This window comes from Telopea speciosissima, chromosome 9 (assembly GCF_018873765.1).
Source record: "Telopea speciosissima isolate NSW1024214 ecotype Mountain lineage chromosome 9, Tspe_v1, whole genome shotgun sequence".
Lineage (NCBI taxonomy): Eukaryota > Viridiplantae > Streptophyta > Magnoliopsida > Proteales > Proteaceae > Telopea > Telopea speciosissima.
Genome location: NC_057924.1, coordinates 53,254,199 through 53,277,006, shown reverse-complemented (window position 1 = coordinate 53,277,006; position 22,808 = coordinate 53,254,199). Strand labels below are relative to the sequence as shown.

The 22,808-nt window shown below is 44.2% G+C and overlaps 1 protein-coding gene across 1 annotated transcript in view; it reads right to left on the bottom strand.

Annotated features, from left to right (window-relative positions):
* The window catches only part of LOC122641016 (endoplasmic reticulum-Golgi intermediate compartment protein 3-like), a 51,757-nt gene extending 35,335 nt beyond the window's left edge, over positions 1–16,422 (bottom strand). Inside the window, exons 1-2 of the mRNA XM_043834329.1 lie at positions 16,314–16,422; positions 15,714–15,806 (exon numbers count right to left, since the gene is read on the bottom strand). Of these exons, the coding sequence (XP_043690264.1) occupies positions 15,714–15,801 (88 nt within the window). The 5' untranslated portion in view covers positions 15,802–15,806; positions 16,314–16,422. The remainder of the gene's footprint in view (positions 1–15,713; positions 15,807–16,313) is intronic.
* Between the last annotated feature and the right edge of the window lie 6,386 nt (positions 16,423–22,808).

Sequence of the window (22,808 nt, the reverse complement as noted above, 5' to 3'; positions counted from 1 at the left end):
AGGAGGAGTAGGGATGGAAAAGGATGTGACTAGGACAATGATCAGAGAGACCCTGGAGTAGGAAGTTGGCAAGAGAGTGGGGGAAGGAGGAGAGCCAAGCCTCGTTGGAGAGGAATCAGTCAAGCTTGCAGGCGATGCGATCAGGGCCAATGCGACGGTTGTTCCAAGTAAGGGGAGAACCAGTCCAACGAAGGTCCTCGATGGCTAGATCTTCTAAGCACTCGTTGAAAGCAAGGACGGAGGATGAGTCGATGGGTCTACCACCCAATTTCTCATCTTGGGATAGCAACACATTGAAGTCACCACCTAAACCCTAAGGAATGGAGTCCATGGAGGTTTTGAGTAGGGAAAGATCATACCAAAGGGAAGTACAATCAGTAGCTTGGTTGCAGGCATAGACAACCGTAAGAAAGAAAGTGGAATGGGAGCTAGGAATGGAAAAGCTAAGATGGACGAACTGGGAAGAGGAATGGGTTAGGGACATGTTCATTTTGGAAGGGTCCCATAGGAACCAAATCCGACCGATGGGGGAATGATTGTAATTTGAAAGAAGGGACCAAGAGAGGGCTATAGAGGCAACTATGCGCGAAGCGTTTTCTTGCAAAACTCAAGTTTCAAGAAGGGCACTGAAAGAAGAGTAGGTGAACTTGATGAGGGATCTAATCTCCTGATGTTTGGCCAGGGAATTGAGACCCCTGACATTCCAAATGAAGCCTGCAGACATGAGCACTGGAAAGGGGGTAGCAGTAAGCGCACCGGGGGGTGCTTCGGTAGCGACGATGGGAGAAGACAAGAACCGGGCTGCGGACAAGAGGCTTGCAGGGGGGAGGGGTGGGCGGGTCAGACCGAGAGGGGGACAGATCTGAAGGAGGGGGGCAATGGGGGAAATTCTAAGAGGGATGGGGAGGAAACGGATCGGGTGAGGGAGTGAGAAGATGGGCTGGGGGTTGATAAATGGGCAGGTAATAGGTAAAGAAGGGCAGGGCTTGGGCTTGGGCTGGGAGGGGGTAGGTTAGGAGGGGCTAGGGAGGGATGGGCTGTATTAATAGGGGTGCAGAGGGTTGGGCCGGGAAGCTGGGCCTGGGGTGGAGAGAGGACTGAGTTGGAACCTGGGTTAAGAGGGGGGCCATGGATTGGACTGAGAAGCTGGGTAGGGTATTAAGTGGGGGGTCATGGGCTTGGGTGGAAGGCCCAAAAAGGCTAGAGATGGATAGGGGTTTAGTAATAAGGCCGTTGTCGTTTGAAATGGTTAACGGCAAAGGCCGGTTGGGGAGCAGGGGGTAAAACAAGTAAAGAAGAGGGTAACAGGAGTAAGGTAGGAAAAGCAGGGTGTAAAGAGGACAAAGAAGAGGCCGAAAGTGGAGGGTGGTCCAAAATGGGAAGGGCTACAAAAGCAATGAGCGAGGAAGAAAGAGGGGAAGCGAGAGAAGGGTAATGGCTGTTCTTCGTCTGGGTCGCAACAAAAGCACCTGCAGGATGCTCAAGCTGGCAAGGGGAACTGCAAGACATCACAGTGGGGGTAGGTGAGCAAAAAGTCACTTTTCCAAGCTCAGAGGGGGTAGTAGAAAGCTAGTGCAGAGATGTCAATGGATCCATGTCAGGGAGTGCTCTAATGGCGAGGTTCTTTGCCTCAAGTTCTTCGATTGAGGAGACCTTCTCAGTAATCGAGGAGGCAGACTCGAGCGCAGGTATCGAAGCAAGAGCTTGAGGGGCCTCGGTAATAGGGATTGGCTGCATCGTCAAACAAACAGGGGTGCCGGAGGCAGGAAGACGAGGATCAATTCTGTTGGAACCTTGGTGCCGGCGGCTGAGACGGCGTCGATTGCGAGGGTGTCTCAAGGGCTCTCGTCCACGACTCTCTTGCCTGGGAGGATCAGAACTAGTCACGGTAGAGATGACGGAGTCTTTGAGGGGGAGGCCAGAAGCAAGCAGCTCCGATAGCGTCGATGTGGGGAGATGAGCTTCTTAGGGTGGCGACTGCGGTGCTGCTGTAGAAGCCATTGAATCGTTGAGAGGATTCCGAACAGAGTCAAGGGTTGCCATGGCAAGGGACATCATGGCATGGCAGTCTACTGAAGAATGTCCAAAAATTTTGCAATGCTGGTAGTGGGGAGGGATCCATTCATATCTCACAGGCTATTCGAACCAGAAGTCGTCTTTTTCTTTGATGGAGATAGACGATGGAGGAGGTGAATCCACCGAGATGTTCACGCAAAGCCTGGCGAAGGAGAGACGAATCTGTTTGAGGGTGCGAAGGTCTGTGCGCAGCGGAATGCCAATTACCGAGCCTATACGGCTAAGGCTTTCTTGGGTCAAGTATTGCAGAGGAAGACCAGGGAGATTAATCCATAAGGGAATGGTGTTGAGGTCGACCTTATGGAGGAGGAGATGGGGCTGCCATTGTCGGAGGAACATAGGTTTGGAACCTACCATCCAAGGGGCTCCATCCAGTGCTCGAGACTTTGCTTCGTCAGAGAAGAACTTGAAGAAGAACACACTAGAGTCGAGAAGGTGGATGTCAGGCGAGCCAGCGACTTTCCATTGCTTGGTAAGGGAGGCTTTGACGATGTTGAAGGAGGGGCAGGCACCCAAGAAGTGTCCAACCAGACAGGAAGTCCATTTAGAGATTTCAGGGGAGAGAATGGAGTTTGGGCAGAGGGCAAAAGGCTCGCCATTATAGGGGTGTTTGGTGTAATGGAGGGAGGTATCGAGAGGAGAGGTAGATGCTTGATGGAACAGGGATGACCAATGTTTGGGGCCAGAGGTAGAAACAGTGTGGGAGGTGGTGAGATGATCACTGGATGAAGGAACAGGGGGGGAAGTGGGATGCGACAAGGTGGGAGATGGAATAGAAACTGGAAGGGGAGTGGAGGTATTACCGGAGATGGCGCCAGAGGGTGCAGCGAGAGGTGGCGGAGCAGGGGTGCCAGGGGGGAGAGGGATCATGTTGCTTCCCGTCAATAATACAGGTAGTTAGAAAGCACTATGAGTAATTTCTCTTCCCCCCACCCCCCTTTTGCCTCTTTCTCCAAGTAAAAGAATTTATCACGGACATCAGATATCCCCACAAAAGACAGGACTAAGTATGTTATTGTGCTACACAAGCCCAGGAAAGTTTTCCATTTCAGAAAACAATAGCAATCTGCAACCCTCTGAATTCTCTATCATTAGAAACCTAATAGAAAAGATGACCCACAGCCCTAGAAACCACCATCTAAGCAGGTCCACCCTGATGAAAAAAAACACCTTTTAACTGCATCGACACTTGTTTACATTGCTTCTAACTGCATTTTTTCTCCAACAAGACACCAGCCCAGCACAATCTCATCATGTGAAAAATCAGCCCATGCCTATTTCCCCCCCCCCCCCCAAAAAAAAAAAAATCTCAGTCCAGGCCTTATAAGCAAGAGAAGAGAGAAGAATAAGGTGGAGAACAGTTTCTCCATCACTCAAGCAAATAATATAGACAATTGGGAGGTACAAAATTCAAGAGTAGGTGATTGACCCACAATCCCATCCGATTTGCAGTCAATGGGAAGAATTGAACTTTATAAGGCACCCTCTTAGTCCATATAAAAACTTTAATTTCTTTTTATTTCATTTCGAAAAATTCAATTTGTTATTTGAGTAAATAAAAAGGGTCCCCCATGTGCGGGGGAGGGTACACTCTAAGAAGTCACCAGATTTCAAATACCTAAGGGTGTGTGATGCAGATAAAACACAGAACTGGGCTAATTTTTGCAAAAATAAGCCTAGGGTTGGGTTATATATGTGGTGGGCCTTTAGTCTAATGGGTTTTCCTTGTAATAGACCACTTTAATGGGCCCAAATCATGGGTAGGAAGTAGGAACACAGGCTTACTTTTAGTTCGAGATATTTTATTTCATAAATTATTGCTAATTTGCTATTTCATTGGTTGTTAAGGATAGGAGAGTCTTGCCTGAATAGAACTCTTATTCCTACTTTGGATAGAGTTTTTAATCATGTGGGACACCTCTTCTAACTAGTTATTTTGTTACAAGGGACATCTATTCCTATTACACATAAAGTTCCCTACTTCTCTCTTTCCTATTTCAAATACACGTTCCTTTCCTATTGTAAGTACACTTTATAGTTTCTATTTAAAAGATGTAAGGCCATTGAGCCCCCACGGTTTTTAATATTGAATAAAGCTTGGCTTTGCTCCATATATTCTGTGAGATTCAAAATAGTGTTGTGGGATGCAGTGCAACCCTTGGTAAGATGCTAAGGTAGGGCTGATGAGATTTCATCCTAATTCCAGGTGAGATGCTTGGTTCATATCCATCGATCTTTCTTCCATTCTTCATCTTATCCACCATCAAACCAAGTTCTTTTTTTTTTTTTTTTTTTTTTTTTTTTTTGATGAATAATAATTCATTACCAAAAGGAAAGAGACCAAAGAACCTCCTAGGAAAAAAGGGGGAACAAGGGGCTCCCCGAATTGGGGGGGCGGGGGGGAAGAGAAATTACAGCACAAACCCCACACTACTTAAGCGGAGGGACCAGGGGGATGAATCAAGGAGGAGGAGAGACCCTAGGATACAACAATATGATTGTTCCTTGGGGAGTAAAAACATCTAGATGAGAGCCCAAACACTTCACATTTGACATCAAAGACAATGGAGTCCCAAATCTGTTGATCAGTTCTAGAAATCATAGACCATTTCGGCATTTCCTTAGGTTGCTCTCCATCCAAATGTGAGAGACAGCTGCTCCAAAAGCGAGCTTAGCCACCATATCACAGGTAGACTTCCCAGCGAAGGTCATATCTACCCAAATCCATTCCCTCTCAAAGGCTAAAATCCTTCTTCTTCTTCTAGCAAGCATTTATCAAGAAGGCCAGACCAAATCGAAGTAGAGATGATCAATGTCTTCCGTGGCATTCCAGCAAAGACAGATAAGATGGAGGAACATGGATCTACCGGTGGATGAGGAAAGACTGTGTTGGAAGGCAGTTAGAGAGGACCCTCCAATCCGTGAAACTATGCTGGGGGGATATGGCCTCTAAACCACACCAACTTGCGCCAAGGAACAATAGGGGCACAAGCATGGATGAGATCCCAAGCTGACTTGGAAGTAAACAGCCCCGAAGAGGAAGGAGACCAAGAAACAATATCACCTGAGCCAGTAGTTCTTGGGATGGAAGGTAAGACATTCCAAATAGCAGCCAACTGGGGGAAAGGAAAAAGAGCCCAACCATCAAAGCAAAGGATGTCCACCAACATGGATTGCTTGTGAAGCCCCGAACTGTAGATGACCCTGGCAGTGACTAGAGGAAGAAGTACCCCCAACGGGTGCTAGTGATCAAGCCAGAGATGCATGGAGGCACCACTCTCGATCTTTGAAATACCAACTCTGAGAGATAGAGGCCTGAGGGAAAGGTTTCTATTCTCACACTTTTTTACCTAGTTTTGACCTAGCCAAACTACCATTCAAGTTAGATACCGGTTGTCTGGCTTCTAGTTGGTCTCCTACCAATCTAGAACTACATTACCTACTTGTTGGAATTTCAGTTTTTTATCATACGAATTTCAAATCTTATTTTATTCTGTTTTTTGTGTTGTTTTCCTAGAATCCTACTTCTAGTTAGATTTCTAGTTCTACTCCTTTAAGAGATTTGATTTGATTCTCTCTTTCAGATTAGTATCCTTATACTATTGCTGAAATCTGTTGGTGTTTTGAAGCACTTTTGATTACTGTTTTAATTAAAGCCCATTAATTAAAGCCCATTAAGCTCTGCTATCGGTAGTCAATTCTGAAATTCTGTTTTAAAGAATCCTATCCCTAATAGGATATCTTTATAACTACTGATCAGACTCATCTTATAAGGAGTTGTTCACCTCCATAAATCAGACCTTCGACTATGGTTTAACTTTAATCTGAGTTGATGATCGTCAGATATTTAATTTCTCTTGAATCTGGTCTTTTCCCTTCACTGCAATTCTGGTTTTCAACTGAGTTTCTGAACCTAAAATCCCTTAGGCTTCTAGAAACCCATCAATGTGCAAGAGAGGAACAATTACTAGCAACACCCTATGTCTTGCGGGTTAAAACATAGTCCTCTCTTGGTCCACAAAGTAAATATGTTTCCTAGTTTCTCACCCAACTCAAGAACATATAGCAACAATTCTCTTTGAATATAAAAGTTGAGGACATCTGCTGTAACCAATCTCCTGGAATAAATCAATTTTCCAAGGAAGTACACCAAATAAGTTCTAGTGCAATTATATTTGGTCATCTTATTAACTCATCATTTGTTAGAACAGAAAGTTTATACTCCAATGACAAAAACTGAATAGATCTGGAAAAAAGAGAGGTAGAAGAAACAACTTAGTCAATTCTTCACAAAAAGTATATAAAAACACTGCTAAAGAAAACAATAGAAGTCTATGATATCTGGACACAAACACAGGTGCCACATGCTAACATTAACAAAGTGTTGAACATAGCAATCCCCAAAATCTAGACGGACTTGCAAAGAGTGAGAGGGAGAATGCACACATGCCCACACGCACATGCAAGATAGGTAGATGGAGAGAGAGAGAGAGAGAGAGTACAAATAAACTAAAAATGTTGAAAAGTGAGGTATAAAAGCAAGCAACTGATTGAAATAAAGGGGGGAAATTACAAATTGTAAGACAACTAATAAAACACAAATTAAATGAGTTGATATTAAACGGAGGAAGAAATTCAGCTGACTTGGAACCCCCTATGCTATTTGAGAAATAATATTCAAGAGTTATAAACCAATTTCCTGGATCTATTGTTTTTTTTTTTTTCATGACTATGTAGTATCTGTAGAAAATAACTATCAGATGTACTAAAATTAAATTAATGGTTGATAAATCATGTCTTGTAACCATCATGCTAGCATTTTTCCTCCAAAAAAGTAATACTATTCCATTGAAGTATAAATGGAAAAGAAAGAGCGGACCATTTAACACTTAAAGCGCAATATGGAAGATTAGTTCCTATTTCCCAAACATAAAGGTGATATTCAGAGTTTGGAAACAGCCTCTCTGCGAAAACAGGGGTAAGGGCGTACATTATGACCCTCCCCAGACCCCGCAGTGGCGCGAGCCTCGTGCACTGAGTATGCCCTTTTAAAAGTGATATTCAGAGTTGCAATAACTATACAGGCATAAAATTAATGAGTAATACTATGAAATTATGGGAGGGTTATTGAAACCCATTTGAGACAAGAAACTATTATTACGGTGAGCCAATTTGGTTTTTTGCCAAGAAGATCCACAACGGAAGCTATTAACCTAATTAGGAGACTTATGGAAAGATTTAAAGATTGCAAGAAGGATCTCCATATGGTCTTTATTGACCTAGAAAAAGCTTATGATAGAGTCCCTCGAGAGATAATTTGGCAAGTACAAAAGAAGAGAAGTGTTTCAAGTAAATATGTGGACATAAGTAAAGATATGTATGATTTGCGGTGACAAGTATAAGAATTGTGGGGAGCCAAACTAGTGAATTCCCAATTTCAATTGGGTTACATCAAGGATCAGCTTTTTAAGACCTTATTTGTTTATTCTTATCATGGATGATTTAACCAAAGACATTCAAGATGAGGTTCCTTAGTGTATGTTTCTTTGCTAACGATATTGTTTTGGTGGATGAGACAAAAGCAGCGATTAACGCCAAGTCAGAGTTATGGAGATCAACCTTGGAATCAAAAGGTTTTAAGAAAAGTAGAAAGAAGACAGAGTACATGGTGTGTAACTTTGGCTACACTAGGATGGATAATGACATGGTGAAAATTAATGAGAGGGAGATTCCGCAAAGTGAATATTTTAGGTATCTTGGCTCAATCATAAATAAAGGTATTAACAGAAGAAAATTAGAGCTCAATGCTTGGATGTATTAATGAACATCCAAACCTCTTTATTTATAATAAAAGAAGGATGAGACAAATTACAAAAATAACCCCATGGTCCAATATTCTAACACTCCCCCTCAAGTTGGAGCATAAACATCAAACATGCCCAACTTGACTAAAATAGGATGAAAGACTTTTCCACTTAAAACCATAATGAATACATCAACTACTTGATTAGAAGACTTCACAAAGGGAACACAGATCTATCCTTCTTCAAGCTTTTCCTTGATAAAATGCCTATCAAACTCCATGCTGAATAGGATTATGAGCAGTACTAATAGCAGCCTTGTTGTCACAATACAACATCATTGAGAAACGGACAGGAGCACCAAGATCTTGCAATAAACCTCTAAGCCATAGCAACTCACATATGCCTTGTGCCATAGCACGAAATTCTGCTTCAGCACTAGACCTTGCCACTACATTCTGCTTTTTGCTACGCCAAGTGGTAAGATTTCCACCTACAAAGGAGCAATAACCAGATATGGACTTTCTATCAAAATAACCAGCCCGATCAGCATCGGTATACGCTTCCACTCGGAGATGACCATGAGGAGATAAAAGAATTCCTTTCCCCGGGGCTGACTTCAAGTAGCGAAGAATACGAAGAACAGCATCCATATGAGAGGAATAAGGATCATGCATAAACTGACTTACCAAACTCAAGGCAATAGCTATGTTCGACAGTGTATGAGAAAGATAGATAAGTTTTTCCACCAGCCGTTAATAGCGACCTTTGTCAATCGGTTCACCCTCCTTTTCCTTGAGTGTCGTAGTAGCCTCCATAGGTGTATTAGAAGGATGACACCCTAACAATCCGGTCTTAGATAATAGATCTAGGATATACTTCCTTTGAGAGAGAAAGATGCCCTTTGAAGATCGAGTAACCTCTATCACTAGAAAGTACTTCAACTTCCCGAGATCCTTTATTTCAAATTCACGGTCAAGGAAAGTCTTTAACTTGTTGATCTCATCACCATCATTCTCGATCACCACAACATCATCAACATAGACTATGAGAATGGTGACTTTATTACCAATCCTTTTTATAAGCAGAGTATGGTCAGCATTACTCTGCTTATATCCCACAAAAACCATAGCCTTGTGAAATCTTCTAAACCAAGCACGAGGTGACTGCTTTAATCCATGCAAAGCACGCTTCAATTTGCAAACCTTGCCGTTGGTTTTGTCACATAAGAAACCAGAAGGAATATCCATATATACCTCCTCTTCAAGCTCTCCATGGAGGAAGGCATTCTTCACATCCAACCGTTGTAAATCCCACCCCAGATTTACTACACAATATAGTGTTTAGTTTTGCAACAGGTGCAAAGGTCTCCTGGTAGTCGATCCCATATGGCTAAGTAAACCCCTTTGCTACAAGTTGTGCCTTATATCGGTCCACAATGCCATCTACCTTCTGTTTGACCACAAACACCATTTACATCCAACTGGTCTTTTCCCTGGAGGAAGACCACAAGATCCCATGTATCATTTTTTTGTAAGGTTCTCATTTCTTCCATCATCATTACTACCTTCCACTTTCCATCTATAAGAGCTTCCTGCCAATTTTAGGGAATACAAACATAAGAAAGAGAAGAAACAAATGCACGAAAGGATGGAAAAAGAGAATTATAAGAGACAACATGAGATATAGGATGTTGAGTACAAGTCCTAGTACCTTTGCGAAGAGCAATAGGTAACTCAAAAGAAGGGGTCTTACATGGAGTGGAAGGATGATCCGGATCCAGAGTAGGCAACTGGATGGGTACTAGTATAGCAGTGGATGGAAGCTGCTTGTTGTTGGAACATCCGCTCTGATAGATTTTTATATTAGAGTCATTAGTTCTCCTTTAAAACTCACTAATGGTTATTTAGGTTGGAGTGAGCTCCCCCTGAACAGGAACTTCATCATTAACAGTATCCAAGGTCTCCCCCCTATGTGGGATCCTCTCCAGTAGAAGGATTGTGAGAAACAAGAGGATTGGGTTCATGCTGGTTATACACTGGAGCCTCAAAAGGAACCTTAAAGGTCAACACATCTTCACTAGAACTCTCACCCTAAAGAGGTGAGTATGATAATAGGAAAGGGCATGGAAAATGACATTCATACTCACCAAAGTACGACGGGTGGGTGGATAGTAACATTTGTAACCCTTCTGACAGGGAGAATAGCCTAAGAAAATGCTATAAATGCTACGGGGCTCAAGTTTACCAGGGGAGCTAGTATCCCGAGCATAACAAACACAGCCAAAAACTTTAGGGGGAACCATAAAGGAGGAGTCATGTAAGAGGTTAGTTGGGGTACGGGAGTCAAGAACCTAAGTAGGCAACCTATTAATAAGGTAAGCTGCAGTAAGAACAGCATCCCCCCAATATAGGGGGGAACATTACGGGCAAACATAAGAGCCCGAGCCACCTCTAATAGGTGGCAGTTTTTTCTTTGAGCCACTCCATTTTAGGCAGGTGTATCAACACAACTAGTTTGGTGGAGTATCCCATGGGCAGCAAGGTATTTTGGAACTGACCTTCCATATACTCTTCGTCATTGTCACTCCTTAATATTTTGAGAGTGGCATTGAATTGGGTCTGAACCAACTTAAGAAAATGTTGAAAACATGAGAAAACATCAATTTTATTGTGCATTAAATACATCCATGTACTCCTAGAGTTACAGTTAATAAACAAAACAAACCAACGATGTCCAGAAAGGGAAGGTTTACTACTAGGACCCCACACATTAGTATGAACCATACTAAAAAGGGAAATATTTCTTTTATTCAAAAGAGAATAAGTTGAACGTGTCTATTTGGCCAGAACACAAGCCTCACAAAAGAAGTCATCCCCATGACATTCCTTAACTAATGCTGGAAATAAATGAGATAAAGTTCCTAAAAGGGGGTGACCTAATCGATTATGCCATTGTTGAAGTTTAGAGGAGACCAACGAATTCTGTTGAATGTGAGATGGTGGCTTGGGTGGAGGAGGACAACTATCATCAAGTAGATACAATCCACCATGTACTTGACCACACCCAATCGTCGCCCTTGTTGCCAGCTTTTGAAAAACACAGTGGAAAGGGAAAATAATCACTTTACAATTCAAGTCTTGAGTAAGACTACTAATGGAAAGAAGATTAGTACTGAAATTAAGTATATATAAAACAGAGGATAAAGTGATAGAAGGAGAGCAGCTGATAGAGCCTTTCCCAGAGACAGAGGAGAGGAACCATCAGCTACCCGAACTTTGTCTTTCCCATAAGTGAAAGAATATCGATGAACAAGGCAGGAGGATCCAGTCACATGATTAATGGCACCGGAGTCTATGATCCAAGGAGTGGATACTACCGAAGCACAATGATCAGCAAACCAAATACCTGAATGGGCAAAATTAGAACCTGAAGTGGTGGAAAGATTGGTAGGAGTCGATGTAGTAGATGCAACAGAAGCCTGTAACATATGACTGAATGCCTGAAGTTCCTCCTGGGAGAGACAAGTGTCAGTCGTAGAAGCTGTGGTAATAGTCTCAGTATGATTGGTTTTGTTTTTGGACTACCCCAGAGCAGCACGCTTAGCCTCGAAATCAGCCGGTTTACCATGAAGCTTCCAACAAGTGGCTTTGGCGTAATAGGGCTTGTGACAGTGTTCACACTTCATAGTCTCTTTAGAAGAATCACTAGGAGCAGCAGCGGCAGCAGTCCGTAGAGCAGATTGGTCAGTAGTGGGAGTGTGTAACATTGCAGCCCCACGATTTTCTTCAGAATGGACCAAGGCATAGGACTGCTCCAGTGTAGGAAAAGGAACCCTGCTCAGAACCTGAACTCGAATCTGGTCATATTCAACATTCAATCTGACCAAAAAGTCATAAACTCTGATTTTATCCACATGCTTCTGATAGGCAGCAATGTCAGTTGCAGTGGTGGGCTGATAATCCAAGTAATGATCTAACTGTTGCCATAAATTGCAGAGGGCAGTATAGTACTTAGAAATGCAGAGGTCATTCTGAGTTGTGTCATGAATCTTTTTGCGATGTTCATACACTTGGGCATCATTCCCTAACTGTCCTTAAGTTTCTTTTGTAGCAGACCATATTTAAGAAGCAGTGTCCAAGAGTAAATAACCACTGGCAAGATCAGCTTGTATAGAACCATGTAAATAGGACATAACCAAGGAATTATTTGAGATCCATCAATCTTGGGCAGAACCAATTTCAATCCGCTTCTCAGAAGTGCTAGTAATGTGTCGCGTAAGTGCCCTACCAGCAATAGCAAGATATGTGGACCTAGACCACATCAAATAATTGGATCCATCCAATTTTATAGTATTAGCAGCAAAAGGAATAAACTCAATATAACCTTGTCCATCAGAACCAGCCATGGTGACTGCAGCAATCGATGCAGATGGAGTCATGGAGGTGAAAGCAAATCTCACAAACCAGCTGGCAGAAACACACCAAACCAGAGTCGAGTTGTCCTCTTGTGCAGATTAGAATGTCTTCAAAAGAACAGCCCAAAAAAATTGAACCAATAGAGAGATCGACAATAGTCAGGGTTTTGGAAAACCCAAATCGCAGAGAGCTACCAATGAAGAAAAATAAACCAAACTGATGCCGATAAGGCCAAGAATAGGATGGAGTTCTCCTTTGACATTGGGAAGACATTCCTCCAAAAATCAGCAGCAACAGCCAGCCAGAAACCTTAGATCGAAATTGTCAAGGTTTTGAAAAAACCCTGTGTATTGAAATCGATGGAGGGATGGAGGCTGCAATTTTGTTGATGAAGATAGAAGCTTGTCCAATGAGTCCCTGCTAGTCTTGATCTTCTAAGAAGGGAAAATTGATCCACAGTGATAAAAAGGAATCGGTCCTCAAATTGAAGTCTTCAAAAATCGCAGATAGAAGGGGCACAGCTTCTATCGATCTTGTGAAAATTAGGTCATTAATAAATGGGGTAGTGAGAGGCGCAACTAAATCCATGAATCACCTCATTAGTGATGCCCTGTAACAATGGAGAGAAACAGGAAGAGAAAAGAGAAAAAAAAGAGAGAAATGGAAGAAAAAAAGGAAGTGGGAAAAAATAAAGAGGGATTTGAACTCACTCAAACTCAAATCTGCTCTGATGCCATGTTAACAGGTGAGAATTGGAGCTCAATGCTTGGATGTATTAATGAACATCCAAGCCTCTTTATTTATAATAAAAGAAGGATGAGACAAATTACATAAACAACCCCACACCAACCGACTGTAATATTGGATAGGGAAAAATACTAAAATAACCCCACGGTCCAATATTCTAACAGAAGTAATATAGAGGATGATGTTTCACAGGTAACTAAAATAGGATTGATGAAGTCGAGAGGTGCGTCTGGAGTATTGTGTGATCGGCATATTTCTTTAAAACTTAAAAGAAAATTTTATAGGACAGTCATACGACTTCCAATAGAAGTGTGGAAAGCCCTAGGAGTTTGTAGGGTATGTTGGTTAACCAAGTTATTTAACAAGATTTTGATCACAAGGAAAATGCCTGATGGTTGGAAGAGAAGCATTGTAGTTTCGGTCTACAAAAATAAGGGTGATGTGCAGAGCTGCAATAACTATAGAAGCATAAAACTGACGAGTCATACTATGAAACTTTGGGAGAAGGTTATTGAAGCCCATCTCAGAAAGGAGACCCATATCTCAAAGAATCAATTTGGTTTTATGCCAGGTAGATCCATGTCAAAAGCTATCTACCTATTGAGGAGGCTCATAGAAAGATGTAGAGTTAGCAGGAAGAATCTCTCCATATGGTCTTTATAGACTTGGAGAAAGCCTATGACAAAGTAACTAGAGATTTAATCTGGCATGTTCTTGCAATGAAGAGGGGTGTCGAGTAAGTATATAGATGTAATTAAAGATATGTATGAGGGTGTGGTGACTAGTATGAGGTCTGTGGGGGGCCAAGGCAAGGCATTCCCAATAACGGTTAGGTTACATCAAGGATCCGCCCTAAGCCCTTATTTGTTTGTGCTTATCATGGATGAATTAACCAAGAACATCCAAGACGAGGTACCGTGGTGTATGCTCTTTGCCGATGATATCATTTTGGTGGACGAGACAAAAGCAGTGATTAACGCTAAGTTAGAGTTGTGGAGATCGACCTTGGAAACAAGAGGCTTTAAGATTAGTATATCAAAGATGGAATATATGATGTGTAACTTTAATAACACTATGAGGGACGATGACATGGTGAAAATCAATGAGCGAAAGATACCGCCAAGTGACTATTTCAGATATCTGGGTCTATCATACACAAAGAAGGTGACATTGATGATAATGTCTCACAAAGAATTAAAGTAGATGGATGAAGTAGAGAAGTGCGACCGGAGTTCTATGTGACTGTGACCGACATATTCCTTTAAAGCTTAAAGGAAAGTTATACAGGATTGTTGTCCGACTGGATATGATGTAAGGGGCGGAATGGTGGGCAGTTAAGAAGAGTCATCTAGCAAAGCTATGTGTAGCAGAGATGAGGATGTTAAGATGGATGTGTGGCAAAACTAGGAAGGATAAAGTGAGGAACGAACGTATTAGAGTGAATGTGGGAGTCGGCCCGATCAGCAATAAGCTCCGAGAATGTCGCTGAGGTGGTTTGGCCATGTACAACGGAGGCCTGGGAATGCCCCAATAAGGAGAAGTAATCTCATGTCGATTGAAGGAGCTAAAGGGGGCAGGCCTAAAATGACCATAGGTGAGGTTGTGAAGAATGAAATGCATAGTCTAGGTCTTATACCAAGTAGGACCTCGAATAGAGCTTGTTGGAGGGCAAGGATCCACGTTATCAACACCATGTAGCTGAGATTTTCCTGAATTCATGGGCTGTCCTTTTTCTCTTACTTTCATCTTTCATTTTCCATTACTTACCTTGCTTATCCAATTTCTTTTAAGTTTCTCTTACTTTCTTTTGTTTTTGAAAGGATCCATATACTCGACCCCGTTTAGTTGGGATAAGGTTGTGTTGTTGTAGTATACGACCAGCTATAATGTATGGTGCAGAGAGTTGGGCAATTAAGAAGCATCAGATAAATAAACTCAGTGTAGCGGAGATGAGGACGCTGAGATTGATGAGTGACAAAACTACGAAGGATAAAGTAAGGAATGATCATATTAGAGCTGGTTTGGGAGTAGCCCTGATACATGATAAGCTACAAGAAAGTCATTTGAGGTGGCATGGTCATGTTCAACAAAGGCCTTTGGATGCACCAATACAGATGAGTGATTTGATTCAGACTGAAGGAACTAAAAGAGCCAGGGGCAGACCTAAAATGACCTTAGGAGAAGTGATGAGGAAAGACGTGCATAGCTTAGGCCTTGCATCAAGTATGGCCTCGAATAGAGCTGATTGGAGGGCAAGGATCCCTGTAGCTGACCCCATTTAGTTGGGATAAGGCTGAGTTATTGCTGTTGGAGTTCTCATTCTCCAAACAGCTCTTAGTTACTAGATTAATCATTTTTGCAGTCCTTTGAGTCAATGCAGCATGCATCTTTTTAACAATTCTTGGAGTTCCATTAGAAACTCTTTTTCCCAAAAATGCCTGAATTGGGTTATATTTCCCGTCATTTCAATCCTTTCAACAGATACTACCTTCCTCCCTACAGAAACTCTTAAACTTGGTTGTGGGTGAAACCAACTACATAAAATCTGTAAGAATCCATAAAAGTGTAAAGTGATAATTTCAGATAATTGTGGAACAGACGAAGGATTTGCTGAATTATTTATAATTTAAGGTACACAGAACCAACACAATATATAAATAAAGAAACATACCCACTGCTCCAGACTGTGTCTTCTGCAACAAATGCTCTTCAGCTCGAGGAAATGCATCAATGCTCTTCAGAACTTGCTTCACCCCCATTTTCACTTGCACACCACAATCTAATGTTAATAAGCCTCTCACCTCAATATGTAGCAATACAAGTCCCTCGAGTAGAAAACAAAAGCAATCAAGTAAACCAACTACATTTTGTTACATGATACATCAATCTCACTCGTGCACAGTAATCGCATTTATTAGCAAAATCAAAATTTGCACGCATTGCAGTCACAATTATAATTGCTTAAGAGGTCAAGATTAGGGACATCCAAAAGCCAACTAGGTACCATCCCCGCACCCCTATATAGCAATTCCCCTGCCTCAAAACTCAAATTCCGAAAGAGTAATGAAAATTTCTGGATACAATAGCTAAAGATACTATCAGGTCGAAAATAATTGTTAAAGGAGTAACTAAAAACCTGGGAGAGAAAGAAAAAAACAGGATCTTTGGAGTTCAAACACCAATAGAAAAATAAACTCAAATAAATTAACAATGAAAAAACGAATTAATGATGAAAGACCTAAAAAAACATCAAACGGAAAGAATATCATACCGGTGACAATATTTCAGATGGGGACAGATTTTCCTCTCTTTTTTTTCCTTTTTTTTTAAAACCCTTTTCTCTCTCGGTCTCTCCCGCTTTTCTCTTCTTAGCTTGACCTTTGACGGTGTCACGGTAGAGGTATAAGATCGATCAGGGGAAGGGAAGGGAAGGGAAGGGAAGGAAACACTCTCTCGGGAAAACACAGCACGAGATTTACGCAGTGTATTTATCGGATGGACCCCACATAATGAGTCATCGGACTTGTCGTTGAATCCTCACATTGAGTATAGCGTAACGTACGCATCGGAGATTCTATTTGGGCTGAGCGTGTCGTGCGGCTCGTGCCGATATACTCACCTGTTCCTTCCAGGGAATCTCCCGATACGTGAAGTGATTAAATCACTTTAATGTACGGATTAGCGGATCCGGCTCTTCTTCAAGGAGCAGGGAGCTCAGCGCCCAGGGGGTGGTGCCTAGGGGTATCCAAGGGTTGGGCTCTGTCACACATATTTCGATGCACACCTAAGCATGTGTGCGGTACAGTTCAACGGTTGGATGCCCCCTAGACGTGTTGGGCTTCCTGAAGAGGAACTCAATCCCTTTATGTACACTGTTTCATGTGTCAAGGGATGTGGGTCGTCTCACTTTTAATTATTATTTTTTTTTTTGTTCCCTTGACACATGTCATGTAAACAGCGGACAGATGCCGGTTGGATCATTGTTATGAAACCTGGTCGTACTAGGCAGGTTATTAGAGTCTTTCATCAAGCCAACCGCACTAGCACTTAATACTCCTAACGCTAAGTGAGTTTCTCATCACCACAATTTGACGGTTTAGGGAAGAAAACTTGAGAACACTTAAAAGAGTTTGGAAGAATGAAAACTTTATTGTACTACAATGCTTAGATACAAAGTTTAAATGTTTTGGGTTTTTTATGTTGATGTCTTAGTAAAATGAGACCATCCCTATTTATAGACAGTTTAAATTTGCATATTCTTTACCCAAACAAAAAAACAAAAAACTTGCATGTTGAACATGGGAGAGTTAATGCTACTGAGCCATCCTTTTTTCTGCATTAAACCATCAAATCATCAAATTATTGAAAAGGTTGAGAAGGTCCAAAAGGTGGATCCCATGAAGATTGAGAAGGTGCCCAATTCAAATTGAGAAGGCTGAGGGAATTGAGGATGGGAGATTGAGATGGAACCCTACTTTCAAAAGGTAAAGATTTTGGGATTAGGAGTTACATGAATAATTTCATCTTTTGCAGATTCTTGGTGAAGTTCTTATTGAAGTGTGACGGAAGATGGGTGAAGATGGACTTCACACGAAGTAAATAAGAATGAAAACGACAATTACTCTAACCAATGTTCCCTTATGCTATATACGGGTATTGTTTGCAGTTCCGCGGGCATGAATGTGGATGGGCGAAAAACCTAATATACCCTTCTTCTAATAGTAGGCATGAATGTGGGTGGGCAAAAAACCTATTATACCCTTCTTCGAATAGTAGGCGGTTACACCTGTAAGAGTTGTGTCAGATTACTGGTGGTGTGCATGAGCAGGCTGAGGGTGTGAGCAATCACATGGAGAATAGGTCTGTCTCTAACACCAGTCTTAATGAGCAATTCCATCTTTTAAAAACTCATAGGTGCTCCTTCAGATCCCTAAAGAGGTGAAAGGGAAGGCAGAGGTGGTACTTCGAATGGCGAGAGAGGTGACTCGGCATGGAAGGAATTAGGACTTCTCTTTTCTTCTTAATTATCACCAACTTTTTGTGCGTGTCGGCTCATTCGTTGCTTGGTTGCTTGTTGGGTGATAACGCACAGTAGTTTGATTGCCTGATCTACGACCACTTGATCGTAGACCACCCTGCAATATTGAAATGGGATCTCCAATAGCTGAAGTTTGGATTATATGGAATGACAAACCGGCAGTGTTTCAACAAAAAAGTTGGAGGACAAAGCTTGCTGATAAGGATAACTTGTTCTTTGATTATGGATTAATCAGGTTCCTATAGAGCATTTTGGATTGTATTTCAGAATTTGATCTCTGATCAAAGAGAGTTTTGTTGGTCATAAAATTTGCTTCACATGTTATCCTTTTTTGCACATATTGTAAAGTTCTTTTTTTCCAGCTCTAAAGTAATAATGATGGTCAATTCATATTTAGTGTGCTCAAAGTAATTCGTTTCTGGCTAAAATTAAACGGCAATGAGTTATGGGTATTGTATTAATAAAAATGCTCAATCCATCTCACACTGCAAATTGATGTATATATGTGCTTATCTCTCTCTGCAACTATTCAGTAATGTGATTGATCTCAACTCCATTGGTAAAGTAACTTGAACTCAGCTCCATTGCTGCTGTTTTATCCACCCATTCACATGTGCCTTCTGCTATTTTATCTCCAAAATTTTGGAGCACATTATGGAAGCTAAAAATCCCCCCCAAATTTATTCTCTTCACTTGGAAACTACTTCAGGATGGGATACCCACTCGGTCTAAACTCTAGTGGACCGATCAGGCGAACAATCGGTGTCCCTTTTGTTTAGCGCTACCGAAACACCCTAGCATCTCTTTTTTTCATGCAACATCACAAAACGAATCTGGGCTGCAGGTCCCTTAGGGCTATGCACTGAGGCCATCACTGGCTCCACCCCCATTGAAACCATTCAAAATTTTCTTCACACATGCATCTCCATGCCTTTTGACGCTACTGCTGTCTTGGGCATGATATGCATCACACTGTACTTTCTTTGGATCCATAGGAACCAAATTATTTTTAGGGAAACAGCCCTTGACCCAAATAGCATCACGCATAATGTTATGCGGTGGGTTTCCGACCTACACCTTCATTTCCAAGATACACATACGCCTCCCCTACCCCACTCGAATCCGGTAATATTAAACCAACAACTTCTCTCCAAAGTTGATTATTTACAGTTGGTGTCACAGTATGCACCGGTTCTCATTACGGATGGTAGCCTTGATCCTATATCCAATGCTGGGGGGTGGGGTTTCTTGCTTATTCATAACAATAACTTTTGTGCTTCCTCTGTGTATTATGGTTATGTAGGGTCAGCACAAGAAGCCGAACTGCAATGACTCAAAGCAGGGCTCCAAAAGGCACTTCCATTGGACTGCGAAGAAGTGATTGTGTGGACGGTGATGAGGCATAAAACACCCCACCTATCAGAGGCTGCCACGTGGCCGACCCGACCTCAGTCCGAGAACCGAGTTGTGCCGAGAAGGAAATTGGGCCGACCCCATATCCGATAAGCCACCTGACAAAGCCGGGTTTGAGCGAGCTGGCCGATGACTGAGGCCGAGATTATACGGGTCAGCCAGGGACTCCTAGCCGACCTCATTGCCGAGACCAACCTCCTCTAGGGCCGACCTCCATTGCCGACCCCACGGGCCGACCTCGTAGGCCGAGCCCTCGTCCATTGAGGCTCCCATAGCACCCCACCGGGGATCTCCGGGCCACGTCAGCACATCCCGAGAATCACGGGATAAGGACCGAGCCACGATCCCAGCGCAACACTGAATCACACTCTACATGGACTCTTACCTTAATAAGAGTCCGACCCCGAAAATAACTCTCCACTCCGCTCTACGCGAGGGAACCTTCCGAAAGAAGGACTCCTACCATACTAGGACTCTCCCAACCGTCTCATCTCCTCCTTACTCTATAAATACCCATGTATGGAGCTCTATCCCATCCGGCTTTTTAAGAGGCGATTCTGTTGTCGCGTTGAAGACCCGACTTGAGCATCGGAGAGTCCTAGGCCGGAGCCACACTGGCCCTCTTGTGCTCATTGCTTGGTTTTTGCAGGTTCATCCACGGGCAAACCACTACCGGAGGTTTTCACACGCAACAGATTTGGCGCCGTCTGTGGGAACGACATCAGCAAGCATCGTCGTTTTTGCCAATTCCTAGAACAATACTATGGTGCATACGAGGTCGGGCGGCATGGCTCTACTTCCCGTGCGGAGGAGCCGCAACCCGTTGTGCCGACGAGGCGATCACCGCTTCGAAGCCTCTGGCGGGGATAAATAAAAGACCCCTAGGGCGGGGTGCGCAGCCCATCACGGCGCCATTCCACCTCCGAGAGCGGGAATGGGGAGGTGCACTAACCACGGCCGCGGCTAGGTGGGTACAGCCGAGCCAAGTTTGGACGGGAATGTCCTGCTGCACCGCCACCCTCGCCGGAGAGTTTGGACCCGAAGCCTCGGCAAATAATCGACGGTTATGGATTTGCAGTGCAGATGCTCCACACCAACTAGATCTGCGCGCCTTCATGAACCGGGATGGCCCGAGGCGGGCGATGGGTCAGCGCCGCCGCTCCCTCCAGCTCCGGCCGCGCCGAAAGAAACTTGCAAAGCAAAATGAGGGCGGCGTAGGGCCGAGCCGAGTCGGGCTACGTCCTCGCATCCGTCTCATCGAAGACTCCACCTCCGCGCCCAAGAGGCGCTCGGCCAGGTGAACAAGAACATCGCCAAAGCCCGCGAACAGGGCATGAAATTGAACCAGTGGCTCAGAGCAGGAGGTCGGTATTTTCCTGACGGATCGGAGAGGACGAACCGCCGAGGATATTCTCGAGAACAAAGGAAAGACCCGGTGGAAAGGCGCGCACCGAGACACGGAGAAGGATCGCGTCATACTCCCCGGCGTCCGAGCTCACCTCCCGAGAAGAACAACAGGAGTCCCCGAGGGTCCAACTTCCAAGAAGAAAAAGAACAAGGAAGGACGGTGAGGACCGAGCGACCGAATGGCCGACTACGGGATGACCGATCCTATCAACCCCGGCCGAGGAGCCGGTTGGCCAAGCACCAAACCGAGCTGGAGAAGCGGCTACGAGACTTGGCCGAGCGTGGAGGGGTTGAAGAACGAAGCGACCCGGACGCCTACTCTTTGGCGTCACCCTTATCCTCCCGAGATCATGACCGCGCCGCTACCACACGGTTTCAAACCCCCCGTTCGGCGCAGCGGGGCGACCGACCCGACAGATCACATCAACTACTTTAATGCGATGATGACCATGTGCGGGAGAACCGAGATCGTTTCTTGCCGAGCCTTCCCGCATCCCTCAAGGGCGCGGCGACCTCATGGTTTTCCTGGTTGCCGCCGAATTCCATAAAAGCTTTGCTCAACTCTGTCGAGCCTTTGTCACGCGCTTCGCAGTAGTATGAAACATAAGAAGACCACGGTCAACCTCCTTAGCGTGAAGCAAAGGCCCGACGAGTCGATCCGAGCATTCGTCTCCGCTTCAACAAGGAATCCTTAGATATCAAGGATTTGGATGAGGCCACGGCCCATACGGCTATGAGCAACGGATTGGCCGACATGGACCTTATCAAGGACTTGGCCCGAAGCCGACAAGGAACCTGGCCGAGCTCTTGGAGAGGTGCAACGAGTTCGTAAATATGGCCGAGGTCCTCCAAGCCCGGAAGGGCAACGAAGGTCGTCACGACAAGAAAATGCCGACACGAGCAGACGATCAAGAGAAGACAAAAGGCCAAGGACGGATCGCCGAGGCGGCAGGTCGGATCGAGCTCGAGCCCCGACTACACGCCATTGAATGCATCCCGAAGGAGATCCCGATGCAAATACAAGATGGGGGTACATCCGCCACTCCCGACCGATGCAAGCGGGGTCATCTCGGGATCCCAACAAATATTGCCAATTCCATAAGGACATCCGGTCCACGACACGAAGATTGTTACCGGTGAAAAGAGAAATCGAAGAGTCGATAAAAGCGGGCCACTTGAAGAGATATGTCAAAGGAGGCCGAGAAGATCGTGGAGGTCGGCGGCCGGATGACCGAGATCGAGAAGAGCCGAGCCTAAGGCCGAAACCAAAGCGAGTTGAAAGAGACGATGACAAGGTCCGAGCCTAGAAGAAGGAGGACGGATCCGGGCGAGCAATGACAAGGGAGCCCCCATATACACTATCCTCGGGGCCCGGGCAAGAGAGTACTCGAAAGGCTAAGGCAACGCCGCTTGTCGGAGTAGCGAGATGCCCGCCAAGAAACTTAAGCCGGGCGTAACGATTTCCTTCACTAAGCCGACCTCGAAGGTATAAGTCTACCTCATGACGATGCTTTAGTGGTGCGGTAGAAATTGCGAATGACCCGCACACCGTGTATTGGTCGATACCGCGCATCCGTGGACCTTATGTCATTGGAAGCGCATCGACAATTCGGCCGGCGACGAGCGCTTAAGCCCGAAGGAACCTCGCTTCACGGGTTCTCGGGAGCGCCGCGACTATCAAGGGCTCGATCGATCTACTAGTCACAATGGGGCAAGCTCCCGCCAGTGCGACGATCCAAGTTAAATTCATGGTGGTACGGTCAAGAGTGGCTTTCAACGCCATACTCGGCCGTCCGTCATTGACCGCCCTCCAAGCCATCATCTCCCGACTCACTTGAAGATGAAGTTCCCCACCGAGAACGGTGTCGGCGGTCCGAGGTGACCAAAAGAAGGCACGAGAGTGCTACG